The sequence below is a fragment of the Sorex araneus genome, chromosome 4 (genome assembly GCF_027595985.1).
Source record: "Sorex araneus isolate mSorAra2 chromosome 4, mSorAra2.pri, whole genome shotgun sequence".
In the NCBI taxonomy this organism is placed as follows: Eukaryota; Metazoa; Chordata; class Mammalia; order Eulipotyphla; family Soricidae; genus Sorex; species Sorex araneus.
Window position 1 is genome coordinate 187753050 of NC_073305.1, and position 16619 is coordinate 187769668.

Genomic DNA, 16619 nt, shown 5'->3' on the forward strand with positions numbered 1-16619 from the left:
ATGGGGAGGGTGTTTCTTTTGTATAAACTCATAGAATTTTGAAAAATAACCACTAAATTGTTGGGGAACAGTCTTTCCCCAACGTTGCACACGGGGTCCAGGCAGGCAGACGTGGGCGAAGGCTGACGGGTGCCTGGATAAGCCACTCCGGGAGACAGCTGACGGCCGCTCACTCTACAGCCAAATACACACATGTGTATAGGGGGTCTCGGCTGAAGAGGATGGCCCAATCACATGCAGGTTAGCATTCCTGACCTGTCACCTTCCAACTCTGCTTTGTCCCGGCCCAGTCCCATTTGGGGCTAGATGTGCAGTTAGGTGACAATGCTTGGGGTGGGTGGGTGAGACTCGTGCTGGATGCCTGGTGCTTGTAAAACGCTCCCAGACACTCCCTAGTGGGTCACTCTGCAGGGACAGGGACGGGTCTTACCTGCTACGCAGGGACAGATCTTATCAGCTCTGGTACTAGTCACCAGGCTCCACAACTAAACGGCCAGTTGATAAACATTTATAACCTTTTTCAGACAACTACAGTGGGCTACCGCATGCACAATGTTTTTATTAAACATTTGGTAATATTAATCATAAAATATGCCTGAACTTTTGATGGAGACATATTTAGTTATGTTCTATGCCACAAGAAATGCGGTGCAATATCAGCTTTTCTGGACCAGATTCTAAACTGATAAATAAGATCTCATAACAGCTGCATGGCCAGTACTTTGTGACTAAGATGCTAGCTTTCACGGATCACAGTGGCACAATTCCTAGACGTGTTTGTCACACAGAGAAACCAATATACAGAGCCTCGACATTTCTATTTCAAAGGAATGTTACCTGTGCATGAGCGATTAACATATGAGTGATTGTCCTTTTACAGGCAGAGTGACTCCATGTGAACATGTGCGTGCCCGCCTGGGGAACAGAGAGTGACAGGTCCCGTACATCCTGTCTCCTCTGTGTCTCTGCCTCCCTTGCCCCTGCGGTGAACTGCACAGATATGGAGGTGGAGCTTCCCGGGGCTGGCACCCGTGGCAGGTGGTAGTGTGGGAAGGTTGGGGTGGGCTCCGTGATCCCCACAACAGACACACTCCTTCCCGGGGACCCAGTGAGTCTCCTCCCTGGCAACAGCTGCCTTCTGTTGCTGGGTTTCTCAAGTGTGACAGTGTGACTTGACTTCTCTCTGCCATACCCTTGCAAGTTCTTTTTACAAGCATGGGCTACATATAACTTCATAATGCAAGAACTGTGTGTGTGTGCACGTGATCTGTGTCTGCGTGTGTGTGCACGTGTATGTGAGAGTGTGTGCATGTGTGCATGTGAGTGTGTATATGTGTGAGTGTGTGCATGTGTGCATGTGAGTGTGTATATGTGTGAGAGTGTGCGTATGTGTGTGCATGTTTGTGATCTGAGTGTGTGCATGTGTGTGCATGTGAGTATGCATGTATGTTTGTGTGCGTGTGTGCATGTGCATGCATGTGTGCAAGTTTGCATGTGCATATGTGTATGTGCATGTGAGTGTGTGTGTGTGCATGGAACCATGTTGGGATTTGGAGGATTGGGAAAGTGTTACTCCTGGAGTCAGACCAACCCATCTTTCTTCATTTTTTTCAGTTCTGAAAACAAGCAAGTGAGAAAAAGACCCCTGCTGAGGCCTAGATTTATTTATTTCTATTCTTCAACACTGCTCCACAAATTAAGCCACTTAATTTGGAAATTGATGTGAACCATTTTACAGACTTAGAAATGATTTGATGATGATGATTAACTTATAAAATGACCAAAAGATATTTTGATTGAATTTCCATTAATTAATCATTCTAAAAAATAGTGACGAAGGAGTTTAGATCTGACACACTACCTAAAGGAGTTTGTGATTTTTATTTTGATAGACAAATACAGTAAAAGTACACTATGGTGGCACATCTACCATCCATTTATCCGGTGAGAAAGGCAGAACTGTCAAGGTTTCTTTTGCGTCTGAACTCTTGGTATTCAGTTTCAGTAAAATGGAGGAGTCCAAATATATTGGAGCTTCCGTATGATTGTGAATCCTAGTGCCTTTATATGCACTGGGCAATAGAAACTAATTTCAGTTTTATTTATGTCTGGCTATTTTCTACTAAATTCAAATGTCTGGAGAAAGTGACTCTTAATAAGGTCACTCTGTAGCTTCATGTATAGTACCTGAAGTAGATCTGATGTTAGAAATTATGCCTGACCCTAAATACAACCAAGTTTTCATCATCTAGAAAACCACCTTCGGACAGGAGAACTATAGTCCTTGCTTGAAAATGTTTCCACTTCACTGAGCGACTTCTGCTGAGTCTCTCCCTGGAATTAACCTTAAAATAAGACAAACACCATCATAGAAACTTACCATAAATCACAATTGAGCTATTTTGTACATACCTGCCTAAATATATATTTAATGGGGAATCAGAACAGGAGTTAAAGATTCATTCCAGCTTACGGGAAAAAAATCCTGGGAGCAGGGTGTGAGACTAGATCCCCGGTGGGCCCGTTGCAGCTTATATCTTTGTCAGGTTGTCAAAGGACAGTAGCTTCTCTCAACACTCATGTTGCTAAGAGTTAGTCTACAAAAACTATTCCCGAGACTTGATTCGGCCTCTCCAGAACATTTTGTCCTATGAGCTCTTTGGTTGGTCAAGTCCTGGGGAAGTGTTCCTGCCGTCAGGATTCACTAAGTTGCTAAATACTCCGTTATCGTTTGCAACCATAGGTTGGGTGGTTACTATGGCTAGGTACAGAATCCAGGATTTTTTGCTTTAAGTCGGGTTATTCCCTGCAGAACTCAGTTTCTGCCACACGGGGCCTTGGATGTTGTGTGTTGTCAGAGGACCAAACTCTGGCCGGCTTCTTCTCCTTGGCCTTTGCTCTCCTGCCAGAGCTGTGTCCCAGCTCAGGTTTGGGGTGTTTTATCACAATATTGGCCAATATGGTTTTTTCATAGTTGAATTTTCTAGGAGTATGATTTCCATTCTCAATATGCATTTTTGAGTTACATTTTTAAGAAAAAGCATCTATTTTAATTACAGTTTTTGCCTCCATCCTCTGGATTTCTCCTTTTGAATTTTAGTATGTTTACTCGCTTTTTGGCTGTCTTCCTCTGTCACATCACTCTGTTGGATTTGACTTTAAGAAATTTCCTCATTTTCACATTTTTTAAATTATTGTGACTGTTCTTTCTTTTTGTTTTCTAAGTCAGTTGTTCATTTCTGATTTCAGTTTTACAACTGAAATTCTTGTGTGAGTTCTAGTACTTTGTCTCAGTTGGGTTTTTTTTTTCTTGTCTATTTTTTGTGACTGCATGTCAGCTTCTAAGGCGTATTTTGCCTGTTTTAAACGTAAGTTGACAGTTTTCTCTGGTTGGGACCATCTTCCTGGTGTGCTCTCATAATCAACAGAGACCGTATCACACTCTGCATTTCCTTCTCTCTAGTAGCCACTTGGGGGGGGGGGGGTTGAACCGCAGTCCTCTGCCCCTGCTCCCCGTAAAGAAGGCCTGGAGGGCTGGGAGCCATTCCTCATGACCCCACTGCTCGGTGACTCTTTAATTTTGGTCAATTAACATTTAACATTTAAAACAAATTGAGGTCACAGCCTTAAGGAAAGATACAGTCGTGCAACTTGCTGCCATGTGGGTGGACCGGGGGGGTGGGGGGGTCTCGTGTCACGTGAAATCAGCCAGAGGCGAGGGGCAGACTCAGAGTGATCTCTCTCCTATGTGGGACGGAAAGGAACCCTGTGGGAATATCCAATGTACGCAATAGGAACGGAGCAGGAGAAGGGGCCTGGGCAGGGAGCAGGGCACTGGGGCAGGGCGGGGGTGAGTTAGGGAAGGAGCACAGGACGGGGGGAGGGGAAAGTGCCCGCCACAGCGGCAGGCTGGGGGACAGGAGGGAAACTGGGGCATTGGCGGTGGGCACTGGTGAAGGGCTCGGTGTTGGGACAAGATGCACCTGAAACTCAATCATAAATATCTTTGTAATTCATGGCAATTCAATTTTTGAAGAAAGCTAAAGAAACGTCTAGTGTAAGCATCGGGGTTTACTAACAGGTCATCGATAGGCCTCAAACAGAAGACTCCCAGCACCCCCGCTCCCCTTCCCACCCACTGCACCCGTGTCCCTCGCCTGCGCCCGCAGTGGTCAGCTTCCCACCGAGCAGTCTCGGGTTGCCTTCATGCACTTGCTTCTGTGTCTTCCGTCCTTCCTCTGCGCTGCCCTCTTCTCTCCTCCTGACCCTGACCTCCTGACCCGACCCTCTGCTCCAACCGGGCTCTGCTCCTGGGCCCGCGAGGAGGATTCTGACTGCAGAGCCCGTCCAGCCTTGCCCCAGGCCGCCTCACGGCCCCCACACACCTTGTCCTGGGTCACTCTCCGAGCCAGCTTCCGTGAGGCCCCCGACAGAGATGGACACAAGCCCTGGGAATGCTCCCGCATGCTCCCCCGGCCATGGACCAGTCGGCCGGGCTGGGAGCATCAGCCTGGATTCACAGCCGGGGTCAGCTGAACCTCCCGCTAGCGCAGGGCAATGACAGTGGAGGCCTCTTTTGGACCCCCAAATTTTTTTTTTACAATGAACTCCTTCGAGTCTCCCCTCCTCCCCGAGAAACCTCACCCCCACACAGGCCGCCCTCCACTTCCGCGGCAGGACGACAAAGCCCAGAAAGCGGAAGGCGCCGCCCCGCCCAGCTCTGGGACCGGTGCGAGCGGAAGGCCAACTGCCAAGCGCACAGCCCAGCTGTTGAGAATTTTAATTAAAAGCGTTCGATAATTAGCAGAACTTGTTTATGGATGTGGAGACACTTCTTATGTGACTTATGCCGGTCACCTTGTCAGTTCTGGGAAAGGAGACATCCTGCAACAGATGGAGCTCAGAACCAGCTTTGAGAGCAAAGCCGGAGAATTTGGGCTGGGTCGGGCCGGACCTTGCCTGGGCCTCCTACCTGCTCCCCCATAAACATACTGACGGCAAAGCCAGGTGCACGTCCCACCCCACCGGTATGCGCCCACGCTCTACAGGGCAGACGGCACTCGGGCTCATGTGGGGAAATTATCCAAGTTCGGGGCTGGAGCCATAGCACAGCGGGGAGGGCATTTGCCTTGCATGTGGCCGACCCAGGTTTGATTCTCAGCATCCCATAGGGTTCCTGAGCACCACCAGAGGTAATTCCTGAGTGCAGAGCCAGGAGAAACCCCTCTTGCATTCTCTGCAGAGGGGCAGTAGCGGGGCGGGGGCTGGGGGGGAGAGTCAGTGCGTCTCTGCTCCCGAGCCTACCACACTTCCCGGCCATCTCTCCGACTCACACCATTGCCCACTGACCAGCGAGAAGCATTCGGTTGTTGTGTTTCAAGTGAATGGGAGGGAGGGAGTGTGTGTCTCTCCCACTGAAAGCCTCTCGGAGGACCCCAGAGACAGGAGCCAGAAGGGAGGTCAGAAGGGCTCAGCTGGTGCCCGCCAGCCCCGGACCACACCCAGACAGTCTCTCCACGCCCTGGCTCAGCCTCCCGCAGGACGCTGGCTCATGGCCACGGTCACCACCACTTAACTGTGTATCCTGGAACATCCCCCCAGGGGTCTTTCACCTAATTCAAATGCTGAAAGTGCCCACTAACCCTCGAATCATCCTTCCACAGTGCAGTTCCTCCTGTTGTCCACTAGTCCTCAAATCGTCCTTCCACAGTGCAGTTCCTCCTGTTGTCCACTAGTCCTCAAATCGTCCTTCCACAGTGCAGTTCCTCCTGTTGTCCACTAGTCCTCAAATCGTCCTTCCACAGTGCAGTTCCTCCTGTTGTCCACTAGTCCTCAAATCGTCCTTCCACAGTGCAGTTCCTCCTGTTGTCCACTAGCCCTCAAATCGTCCTTCCATAGTGCAGTTCCTCCTATTGTCTACAGTAAGAGCCACAGCGTCAAACCTTTCCCAGGACTCCACGGCACGGACACGGCAATGACCTAAGATGTACGGCAATGACCTAAGATGATGCAAACATTCATGACACCATCGCACGAGAGAGACAGAGGATTCGGAAAGAAACATCTGGCAATTACAAGAGCACGCGGCAGGGTCCTCTCACCTGGTGTCCTGGTCCCTGGCCTGGGCTGTCAGGGGTCAAGCCAGGGTCCCATTCACCCCCAGTGAAGCCCCCACCCAGAGCCCAGCAGCTTCCCGCCCAAGGCCCCAGGAAACCGTTCACCCGCCTGTTGCTTCCGTGGCTCACCATGGAGTTGTGCACTGCTTCTCCACAGGATCACAGCGCTCTAAGCGTGTCCAAGCAAAAAGTCGTGCAGCTGGAAAGAGCTATGTGCTGTGCCCCCGGGACCCCCAGCAGAGATCCAGAAGCTTCTCTGGGCCACATCGACTGGCTCCCAGCCACTGGGAGTGCTGGCTGGCAGGTCCTCTCTCCCCAAAGCTGCCCTTTCTGTCAGAGACGGCTGCAGGTGACGGTGGGGACGGCCACTTTGTCTGAGTGGTCCCTGTGTCCTTCCAAGCACGTCCTTCCCTGCACATCATCGGAAGGTGAGAAATGACTTTGCGTCTGGCTGGGACCAAAGTGGGGCACAGACTCTTTGTAGGTTAAAGAGATGTTTAAGGTGTGTGGTGTGGAGTCAGTTTTGCTCACTCGTGAAAGAGGAAGTAGTGGTACAGCGAGGTCCTAGAAGAAGCCGCGTGGACGCCTGCTCCCTGTGTCAGAACTCACATCTACACTGCAGTCTGCCTGCCAGTGCAGGGGCAACCGGATGAACATCTGCCCGTGGGATGTGAGTTAAGCTCAGAGAGCTGCAAAGTTCCGCTGACCCGAGAAACGTGCCCTGATTTGATAGAACCGCCTCTGGGCTGACCCAGCAAAACCCAGACTGCCGCGACTCTCTGGAGCCGCGTCACGGAGAGCATTGCTTCAGAGACACTCAGCTCTCAGGGCGAAGAGAAGACAGGTGTTTCCTGAGGACGTTCCCTGCACAGTTGGAACCAGAGACGGGAACGCCACTGTCTTCTTGCTTGTGCATCTTTCTACATCTGGATGTGATTCCTAGAGCTGCTGCAGCCATTCTGTGACCAGAGGGGAGCCAGATGGCCCTCGGTGATGGCACTGGGGAAATCTTCCTTGGCAAGACTACCGCGCTGACCGAGGGTGGCGGTCCCCTGACTCAGCCCTTCTGTGTGTGCTGCAGAGTTGGTACAGGCTGGTCACCCCTCCAGACCTCTCCATGGCAAACGTGGCACCAGAGGAAAGTAATAGTGACCAAGAGAAGATGGGCAGGAAAAGAATGGTGTAAATGATAAAGACCGGAAATTTTGTAAAACCCGGAGGAAATCTTATTTTAGTAACATTGGGAAAATAAGGTGTTATATTCATTCCTTTGTTTGCATTTCTGTTTATATTCCATGACTTTGACCTCTCTGAGGACATGAGTCTTGTGTGGATATAAAACGTATATAAAGCATATGCACTTATCTCCTGTGCACCTGATTATCTTAGACAGTACCCGAGGCTGTGCACCCGATTACCTTAGACAGTACCCGAGGTCAGGAGCTGGGGGAGCAGGAAGGCCGGAGATGCTGGGAACCCTTGTCCAGCCCACATGCTAACCAAGCGTGTGATAATTAGCCCCAAGTTAGGATTCAAATTAGTCATGATACAAAGTTTCGTATGGCTTCTAAGGGCTTAGTCTGCGCTGCCTTTCCCAGCTCCTCGCTGCTTGAAATCGGCCATGGTGGCACTTTGACAAGCACCAGCAAATGCTGAGAGCCACAGGTCCCCTCCCTGCCCTTCACACCCTGCCCCCGGCCCTTAGCATCTCGCTGGGAGAAGGCCAGCCAAGACCAGCTCTAACCTCACGGGGAATTTTAATTTCAATTATTTCGGGAGGCATCTTATTTCTAATCATCATTTAATGACATGATTCATATTTTAATTTGCTACATCCATCTGCTCAGATATCCTGCACTGTCCTACTGAAATCAGTCCCCGGTACTGATAGGAGAGAGCGGGAATGACGCGTGCCCTACGTGACTTTGCTCGATTTTCCCTTTTTAAAAATCTTTCTGTGTGTGGAAACAAGGTAGGCTGTCAGGAATTAGCACTAAGGAATTCCTTGGCCCCCTGTCTCCCACCGTCGCAGGCCTTACCGAGAGTTATAAATGGTTCTGCTTTATGGAGCAAACCTTGGGCATTCTGGAAACTGCATATTATGGGTCACAACACATCACCCTGGAATGAGGCAGGATCTAATAGACCTAATAATCTGGGCCTTGTTTGACACATTTCATGAACTGCAAGTGCAGAGGACTAAATGAAATCAAAGGTCTCTTTCAGCTGAAAAAAGAACAATGAGCCTAAATAAGTTAGGATTGATGAGTGGGCAATTCAATCGCTTTCTGCCTTTGGGCAAGTCATTTTGTCCTGAATGGAATTCTGGTGCTCACTTGCGAATCAAAAGGGGACTGATATGAATGATTGAAAGTCTGCCCAGTGACATGTTTCTCCCCGGTGCCTACATTCAGGAGGCCTGAAACCAACACTGGTTTGACACATTTTGTAGAAATTCCCAGAAAAACACATTATGATTGAGGATATTTGATCTGGAGAGGGTAGTGAATTAAAAGAGCAATTGAGTCATTCATTCCTTTACTTGTTTTTCATCACACCACCCATTCCACCCACCTACCCACCCATCCACCCCCACACCCCCCTACCCAGCTCTCCATGCATCTACTTGCTCACCCATAGACCTGCCCATCCATCTACCCATCCACTTACACACCTACCCATCCACCACCCGCTACCCCTGTTACACCCACAACCAAGCTTAACACAGAAATACAAGGAACAGATCGGAAAGAAGCAGATGACCAGGAGTGGGTGTGGCCGGTGTGAGTGCATGGAGGTGGTGGGCTGAGTGCTGGGGGCATCTGAGGCCTCCTGCAGAACCTTCTCCTGCCCGCTGCTCTCTTCCTGCTTTGGCCATCCCATTCCTGAGCTCTGGGAAGTCCAGGGAAAGGGCAGAGGCGATCCCGCAGCTCAGTCCCCGGGGTGCTGCTGTGATTCGGTCATGTCCGCATCCTGCCCCTGGCGTTAAAGCTGCGAGCTGACTCCTTCAGTGCCTCGGCTGGAATCTCCCTGCCTAGGTCCCTAGAAGCCAAGTTAGACAGAGAAACACTGTCCTCTCTCATGCACCCTGGGGTCCCCCAGCCATCTCTCTCTCTCTCTCTCTCTCTCTCTCTCTCTCTCTCTCTCTCTCACACACACACACACACACACACACACACTCACACAGCTGCCTAAAGTAAGGGGTCCTGGGACCCCAATGCAGGTAGGACACTTGCCTTGCCTGTGGCCAGCCTGAGTTTGATGCTCGGCATCCCATACAGCCTCCCAAACACTGGCCTTGGGCATCACAGGGGGAGTGGTTGGGTAGTAGGTGAGTAGGTGTGTGGGTGGATGTGTGGATGGATGGGTAGGTGGGTGGGTAAGGAGGTGGGTAGCGGACAGGTGGATGGACGGGTGGATGGACGGGTGGATGGATGGGTGGATGGACAGGTGGATGGATGGGTGGATGGATGGGTGGATGGATGGATAGGGAGGTGCATGGATGAGTAGGTAGATGTGGCCTAAAAAACAGACAAAAAAGAAAGAAAACTCCTAAGCCCGGAGGCTCAATCTCTGCTCTCCCACCCCAAACAAAAGCAGCAGGAAGCTGGGTTAACAGAGCTGAGCAAGGAGCGATTTGGCGACACATTTAATAACTGCTCGTGTGATTCCAACGCGGTGCGTCTGGTGCTGTCACAGGCAGGCAGAGGGACCGTAATTGCCGTGTGCCTGGTGCTGTCCTGGCTCGCTGGCACCCAGGAACTGTCTCGCTAGGCCCCGGGAGGTTGGATCTTTAGCCCCTGTGGGTGAGGACAACCGGTGATTTGTCCAAAGACCTCCGAAGTAAGTAGTGGCAGCGGCTGAGCCGAGACTCCCAGGTCTGTGCTCGTAGACCCTACCCCGAGGAAAGGATGCAGCATGAGGGAGCTTTTCCAAAAGTATGTCCATGGCTCCTGGACTGTGCAGGGGCCCTCCACACACACAGGAGAGCGGGCAGGATTCAGCCGCGAGCCTGGAATACACGCCCACGAAACTGGGCACGGGCTGGGGAACGGGGTCTGAGAGCCACGAGCAGAAAGATAAGGGAGGGGAGGTGTTTTATGGCGGAGGGCCTGGGGCTCTCGGAGGCATGGACGCGTAGGGAGCGGGAGTCCGGTCCCCGGCGACTGCTCACTGCCCGACTCTCTCCACAAACAGGATTCTCCTGGTATGTCACCACTCGCGGCATTCCCAGGGGGCAAAGCACTGCTGCTGTCTCACTTTGCAGATGGGGAAACTGAGGCGCAGAGAACCTCAGTAGCTTGTCCGCATCCTCTGCCACCTGCGATTACGGGAGTCAATTGTATTTGACACCAGCCCAGAGCCCTGGGCGTGTCCCTGTTCTGGCTGAAAGCTTCCAGAGCTCTCAGCGACTTCCTTAGCCGCCCAACCATGCACTGGCCACAGACCCGTGTCCCCGTGGCTTGGTGGCACCTCTCAACCCCTTGCACGAAAGATCCTCCACCTCCACCCCCCCTCTGTGGCATGCTCCACCGCAGTGGGCACCGACTTCAGCCATGCCCACGTGTAAAGTGCCGAGCGGCGGCAACACGGCAGGCCTTTGGCTTCTGGAAGAAGATGAGCTGGACCGAGTGGGTCCAACTGTGTCTTCCCAGGAGTCCCCACTCGCTCCTGCTGCCCAGCCCCCTCCCCGGGTCCCAGACATGGAGCAGAGCTTCTGGGAAGTGCAGGCACAGATGGGGGACCAGGCAGTGGGAGGGGGAGCCCCTGTCCAGCCACCGTTTGCTTCCCTCTAGGAAGGAGCCACTGCGGCCCCGGGGCTTCTCGGCCGGGACCCGAGCTCTGCTGGCCTGCAGGCTTCTCCTTCCTCATTCCCCTTGTCTTACTGTCTTTGTTTTACTCTTGGCCACACGTGGCAGTGCCTGGGACACTCCTGGCTCTGTGCTCAGGGATTGCTCCCGACAGGGTTTGGGAGACTGTATGTGGTGCTGGGGGTCAAACCAGGGTCAGCTCAGACAAGACAAGCACCTTGCCCACTGCACTGTCTCTCTAGCCCCAACTCCTGAGGTTTATACTCGAAGGAGCCCCACGGCGCTTTCGCCTCATGCTGCCAAGATCCCACCCATGGCAGCAATGTGGACGGGCTAGAGGAACGGTGTAGCAGGACAGGTCGGTCTCAGAACAAAACCACCCTGATGCATCTGCAGTCTCGAGCACATAGAAACAGATCAGAATGGCAGCGGCCAAGGATGTGGCAGCAGTGTATCCAATTTTTTTTTTCTTTTTTTTTTTTTCTTTTTGGGTCACACCCGGCGATGCACAGGGGTCACTCCTGGCTCATGCACTCAGGAATCACTCCTGGCGGCGCTCAGGGGACCATATGGGATGCTGGGATTCGAACCCGGGTCGGCCACGTGCAAGGCAAACGCCCTACCCGCTGTGCTATCGCTCCAGCCCCGCAGTGTATCCAATTTTTAAGATGACTAAGTTCTAGATTGTTCTTAAATGATTGCTTACTCACACGAGCCCTTTGAGGAAGCCGTCTTTGTCTCCTTGTTTATTGGAGTAGCTGCTCTAGACGTGGTGGGAATGAAAGACGCCCCCTCCCTCTTCTGCTTGCCTGGCACCTGCACACCTCCCCACCCCCAACACACACAGGGTGTCAAAGTGCCTCTCTACACGTAAATCTCTCCTTTCTCCAGCCAGAGCTTTCTAGGTCCCCTTCCTCCATACCTTTCCTTTGGCGTTTAAGTATGCACTCTCTTAAAATTCTACTTCTTTTTTTTTTTTTTAGTGACTGTGATTTTCTTTTCAGAACAAGAGAGGGGGAATTGCCACAATTTAGCATGTGTTACCTTTTAAAAATTATTATGGAAATCCAGTCCTGGAGTGATAGCACAGCGGGTAGGGCGTTTGCCTTGCATGCAGTTGTCCGAGATTTGATTCTTCTGTTCCTCTCAGAAAGCCTGGCAAGCTACTGAGAGTATCCTGCCTGCATGGCAGAACCTGGCAAGCTCCCTGTGGTGTATTCTACATGCCAAAAACAGTAACAACAAGTCTCACAATGGAGACGTTACTGGTGCCCACTCGAGCAAGTCAATGAACAATGGGACGACAGTGCTACCTACAGTGCTATGAAAATCCTGGGCACTGTGTGCCATTCTGTTTGTGATGACCAAGGTCCGGAGATGTGCAGTAACTTCTAAGGAGTGATGGGGCTCACCACATACAAGTGATGCAGGGGAACTCATACCCGCCTGCTTTTATAACGGGCATGTGTCTCCCCGTGTTAGGGTTCGTGTGAGTTTTATTTTTATTTTTATTTTTTTTAATTTATTTTTTTTGAGAAGCAACAGTCAAATTTATTGAGCTCAGACCAGGAGTCCGTGGGCCTTGAGGACATCTGTGAACTTTGCGATCTTCTTCTCCACATTCTTTTCGGCTTGTTTCCGTAGCCTCATGAGCTGCTTTTTCTTGCGGTAATGCATCTTGGCCTTCTCCTTCCTCTTCTCCTCAAGAGTGGCTGTTACTGCCTGGTATTTCCAGCCGACCTTGTGAGCCAGGTGCCCCAGATAGGCAAACTTCCGGGTGGGCTTCAGGCGAACCACCTTCAGAGCACCTGGTACCACCATCCGCTTTTTCTTGTCATAGGGAGTTGGGATCCCATCGAACACTTTGAGACAGTCCAAAGCAGCCTGGCCTCGCTTAGTCTTGTGGGGCAGCATGCCTGCAGGCAGGGGAGATTTGGGCTGCTGAGACTCTAGGGACCCATCCTGTGGTTGGGGGGGGGGGCACGCGCAAAGTGGCGGCCTCAGATAGTAGTGCATGTGGAGTCATCTCATGGTTGGGTAACTCGAACATGAGTGGGAGAAACCTCATCACTAGCCTCGTGTGAGTTTTAGGTCTTCTGCACTATTTAGTATAATTCGGTAGGCTATTCTGGGGGTCGGGCATGGCAAATGTTTCCATGTAAGTTAGTCAGAGTTGCTCCTTCACTCTGTGTCATTTCAGCGTGTGTGAGGGTTCAGAAACGCAAGCTGTGGTAGTGGGGTATGCCTGTCACGCATAGAAATTCCTAGACCTTTGTACGAGACAGCCACTATACGTGATCTTAAAATTCATCCTGGTATTAACATCACCTGAATTCTTACCTAAGCTCTTGAATTCTGACCCTCTGGTCGAGGGTGTTCCCAGTGCCTTATCTCCTTGAGGGTCAGTTTTTGTTGTTTATTCCCACATTTGACAACTGATGTCAGTGGTGCGAGCACTGCACGATCAGTTTCTAAATCTGTCTCAATTCCTAGAGTTCCGCCAGCACTCTGAAATCCGCCAGCAAATTTCAGACCTACCGAATATTTCTTGCTATGGCCCTTTTAGACCCCTTATTGTCCCCAAAGACAATTATTCCTTTGCCTATTTTTAGCATTATTCAGCAATGGTATAGAAAGAAAAACTTTGAAGATATCACACAGATTGTGATACACATGTGGCTCTTCTTGGCCCTGCCCTAGTTTTTAAAATGCTATTTAAAAAAAAGTTTTAGGACATGCCCTTAACTGTGGCAGGTGACAGAAGGCAGAGTCGTTCAAAGTTCTAGAACAAGGGATTATTTCTTTTTTATTTATTGCTCTTGAAAACATTGCTCGCTGGCTGCTGTGGGTAGGCACGTGTGATTCCTGGATAATAAAGGTTAAGTGTGCATAAATTCAAGATGTGCTTACACTGACCTTTCGCTGCCTTGTTAGCGTCTTGACAGAAACTTAAAATAAGGTTACTCCATAAAATAATTTGGTTCTCCATTTCCAAGTCCAGATTTGTTACCGGGTAATGAATATCTACCAGCCAGACAGAGCCATCCGTATTTGAAGTAAAATAACACATCATCAAGATAGTGATGAGGGCAAGCTGGTGGCAGGGAAGGAATACGAGTTCCAAGACTTTTTTTCTCTCTCTTGCTATTTGGTCTTCACCGTATCTTGAGTCTCGGCTGGAGACCGGGGTGTCCGTGAATATCAGGGTTGTTTGATCTCCCCCGGGATTGAATCATAAGTCTGTAAAGGGGGCCCGGAGATGAACTTCGTGGCAGGGGTGTGGGATGTGGGTGACTCCTGCACTTCTTTTTTTTAATTTCTCTTACTAACCAAAGTAGGACTCTTGGGTGGTGTCACCTGGACAGTCAAAAAATTTCCAATACAAGGATTTTGTTTTCCTTTTCCCATTGAAATAAGTGTCTGGTACTGGGCTAGCCAGGACCCCCAGTACTCGGTTGGGCAGAAATGCTACAAAGTCTTTGTCTCCTTTCTAGCCATATTGGGAGTTTTTCTTGCTATAAGTTTTAGCCGAGAAATTTTACGCTTTGATCTGCACCTACGAAACTGATCTCTATTTCCCCGTGATGGGACCAAAAGATCCTGGTATTTCTACCGCCCATAATGGGGATTTTCCTAATTTTGCACTATAAATGAGAATGTGATAGGACTTTGATTGGAAATGATACAGCACCGAGGGATGCTATTCTCTGCATCTCCTAGATGATCCGCACTTGCCACTTCTAGCTTCAAGATGTGAACTTGATGCTGAAGTACCCTGGGATTCCCGTCACACAGCTTCACCGCCCGTTATTTGGCCCCTGGTGTCCGCTGCAGTCAGCTGCCCGGGGCTCTCACCCGCCTTTCCTGGGAGGGCTCTGCCAGCCTCCCCGAGCCTCGCCGGCCGGCCTCCTCCTCCTCAGCTTCCTCCGGCGCTCCGCAGACACGTACTTCTCCCATTTCTCTTAAGGTTAAGTCATGTCGTTGTGATTCAGATCATAACATGTTGTCAGAAGGCTTTTTTCTCTGATGCGTGAGTGAAGTGTCTCTCAATTGCTGGGTGTGTGGGAGTTAAAAGTTCGGCTACCTTTTTGTTAATGACTTGTTATTTTCCTTCATTTTCCTCAGTTCATATGACACTCTTGACAGGGATACTTTTGTATTTCTTGATGCTCATTTAATGGCTCAGCTTTCAAAACTCTGTGTACATGTATAAAGACTATGATTTAACTATGGAAGGCAAGGTGGTTTCTTTTGCTTGTGTGTCTATGTGTGTGTAGGGGGAGACAGTGTCTCCCCTGCAGTAATCGGGCCTGGGGGTCACTCCTGGTGATTCTCAGTCTGACCAGGGCCAGAATTCAGTTCTGAAGACTGACAATGTGCAGCTAGTCTGTAGCTATGTGCTGGGCGGGGGAGGGGTGCTGAGGGAGGTGGCATGGAGACCCTTAGAGCCAGAACCAGTGGTGCTGGTGGGCCTTCAGGACCGGGCCCAAGGTGATGCTGGGCTTTGAACTCAGGTGGGCATACGCAAAGCATGGCCCCCCTAAATACTGAGCTCTCTTCCTAGTCCTGAAGTTACATTAGATCCACTAGGGAGAAGTTATGTTTAAAATGTATGTCTAAATTTCACATTGCAAAGAAAACAAATTAGGAAAGTTCCAAATAAAACTAGGAAAGGAAAGTAATAATAGCAAAACTAGCCCATAATATAATAGCACTTAAATATTTATGATAATTGGGGCCGGAGTGATAGTACAGGGGGTCGGGCGTTTGCCTTGCACACGGCCGACCCGGGTTCAATCCCCCAGCAACCCATATGGTCCCCCAAGCACTGCCAGGAGTAATTCCTGAGTGCAGAGCCAGGAGTAATGTCTGAGCATTGCTGGGTGTGACCCAAAAAGTTTTAAAAAATTATGATAATTAAATTACATAGCCTCAGTTCATGAATAAGAAAGACAGGTCAATGACACAAAGCAGAAAGCCAAAAATTAGACTTTATGAAGTCAGGAAGACTCTGACCAGAGGAAAACTATTTAACAAATGCACTGAGAGAACTGGTAGCCCGATGGAGAATTAGCATGGCTGAAAGCATGCCTCAAACTTTCCACCAGATGGGAGGCACCGGCCCCTCCCACCGCCGAGATGTGATCCCGGGGGCCGCACACATGTGCGGCCTCTCTGCAGCTGCATGAGTCTGAATCCAGACCCAGCAAAACCTCTTTCGGCATGGGCAACTCCTCTCGGAATGTCTCCAGCCTGAGAACTAAGCCTCGGCCCTGTGCCCGCCCAGGAGGGGAAAGGTATTTCTCTCTCTCTCTCTCTCTCTCTCTCTCTCTGGGGATGAAGGGCGCGTTGTCCGCCATATTATGACGACCACAGATTGGATTTTCAAGCCTGCAATGATCCAATATCTGGAAGAAATCTCCCTGGACTTAGTTGTAAAAGTACGGAAATTCAAAACCGCGCGGCCGCACTAGACCTCTTTTGTCTTCACAGTAGGTCTGAATCTAGTGGGGTACTCCTAACAACAATAGTGATATTTGTGTTGAAATATTGAATTTAACCAAAGTAAACAGAAAGTAAAATGAAACTTATCAGTTACAAGGCGGGGGGTGGGGGGGCGGGATGGGAGGTGTACTGTGTGTGTGGTTTTTTTTTTTTTTAGTGGTGGTATATGGGTGCTGGTGAAGGGATG

The 16619-nt window shown here is 50.3% G+C and overlaps 2 protein-coding genes and 1 non-coding gene across 5 annotated transcripts in view; 1 reads left to right on the forward strand and 2 right to left on the reverse strand.

Moving 5' to 3' along the window:
* The window catches only part of PACRG (parkin coregulated), a 366509-nt gene that overhangs the window by 187121 nt on the left and 162769 nt on the right, over nucleotides 1-16619 (forward strand). The gene's annotated exons all lie outside the window — the stretch shown is intronic.
* LOC105943020 (60S ribosomal protein L13a-like) lies at nucleotides 12468-12841 on the reverse strand. The gene has a single exon (XM_012932832.2). The coding sequence runs from the start codon at nucleotides 12839-12841 to the stop codon at nucleotides 12488-12490; it is 354 nt and encodes a 117-aa protein (XP_012788286.2). The 3' UTR covers nucleotides 12468-12487.
* On the reverse strand, nucleotides 12922-13005 carry LOC129404634 (small nucleolar RNA Z195/SNORD33/SNORD32 family). Its single transcript, XR_008630012.1, has one exon. It is a non-coding gene; the product is annotated as a small nucleolar RNA Z195/SNORD33/SNORD32 family (small nucleolar RNA).

What these genes read in the sequence shown, in the direction of transcription:
- LOC105943020 (XM_012932832.2), bottom strand. Translation starts at nt 12,841, where the DNA reads ATGCTGCCCCACAAGACTAAGCGAGGCCAGGCTGCTTTGGACTGTCTC.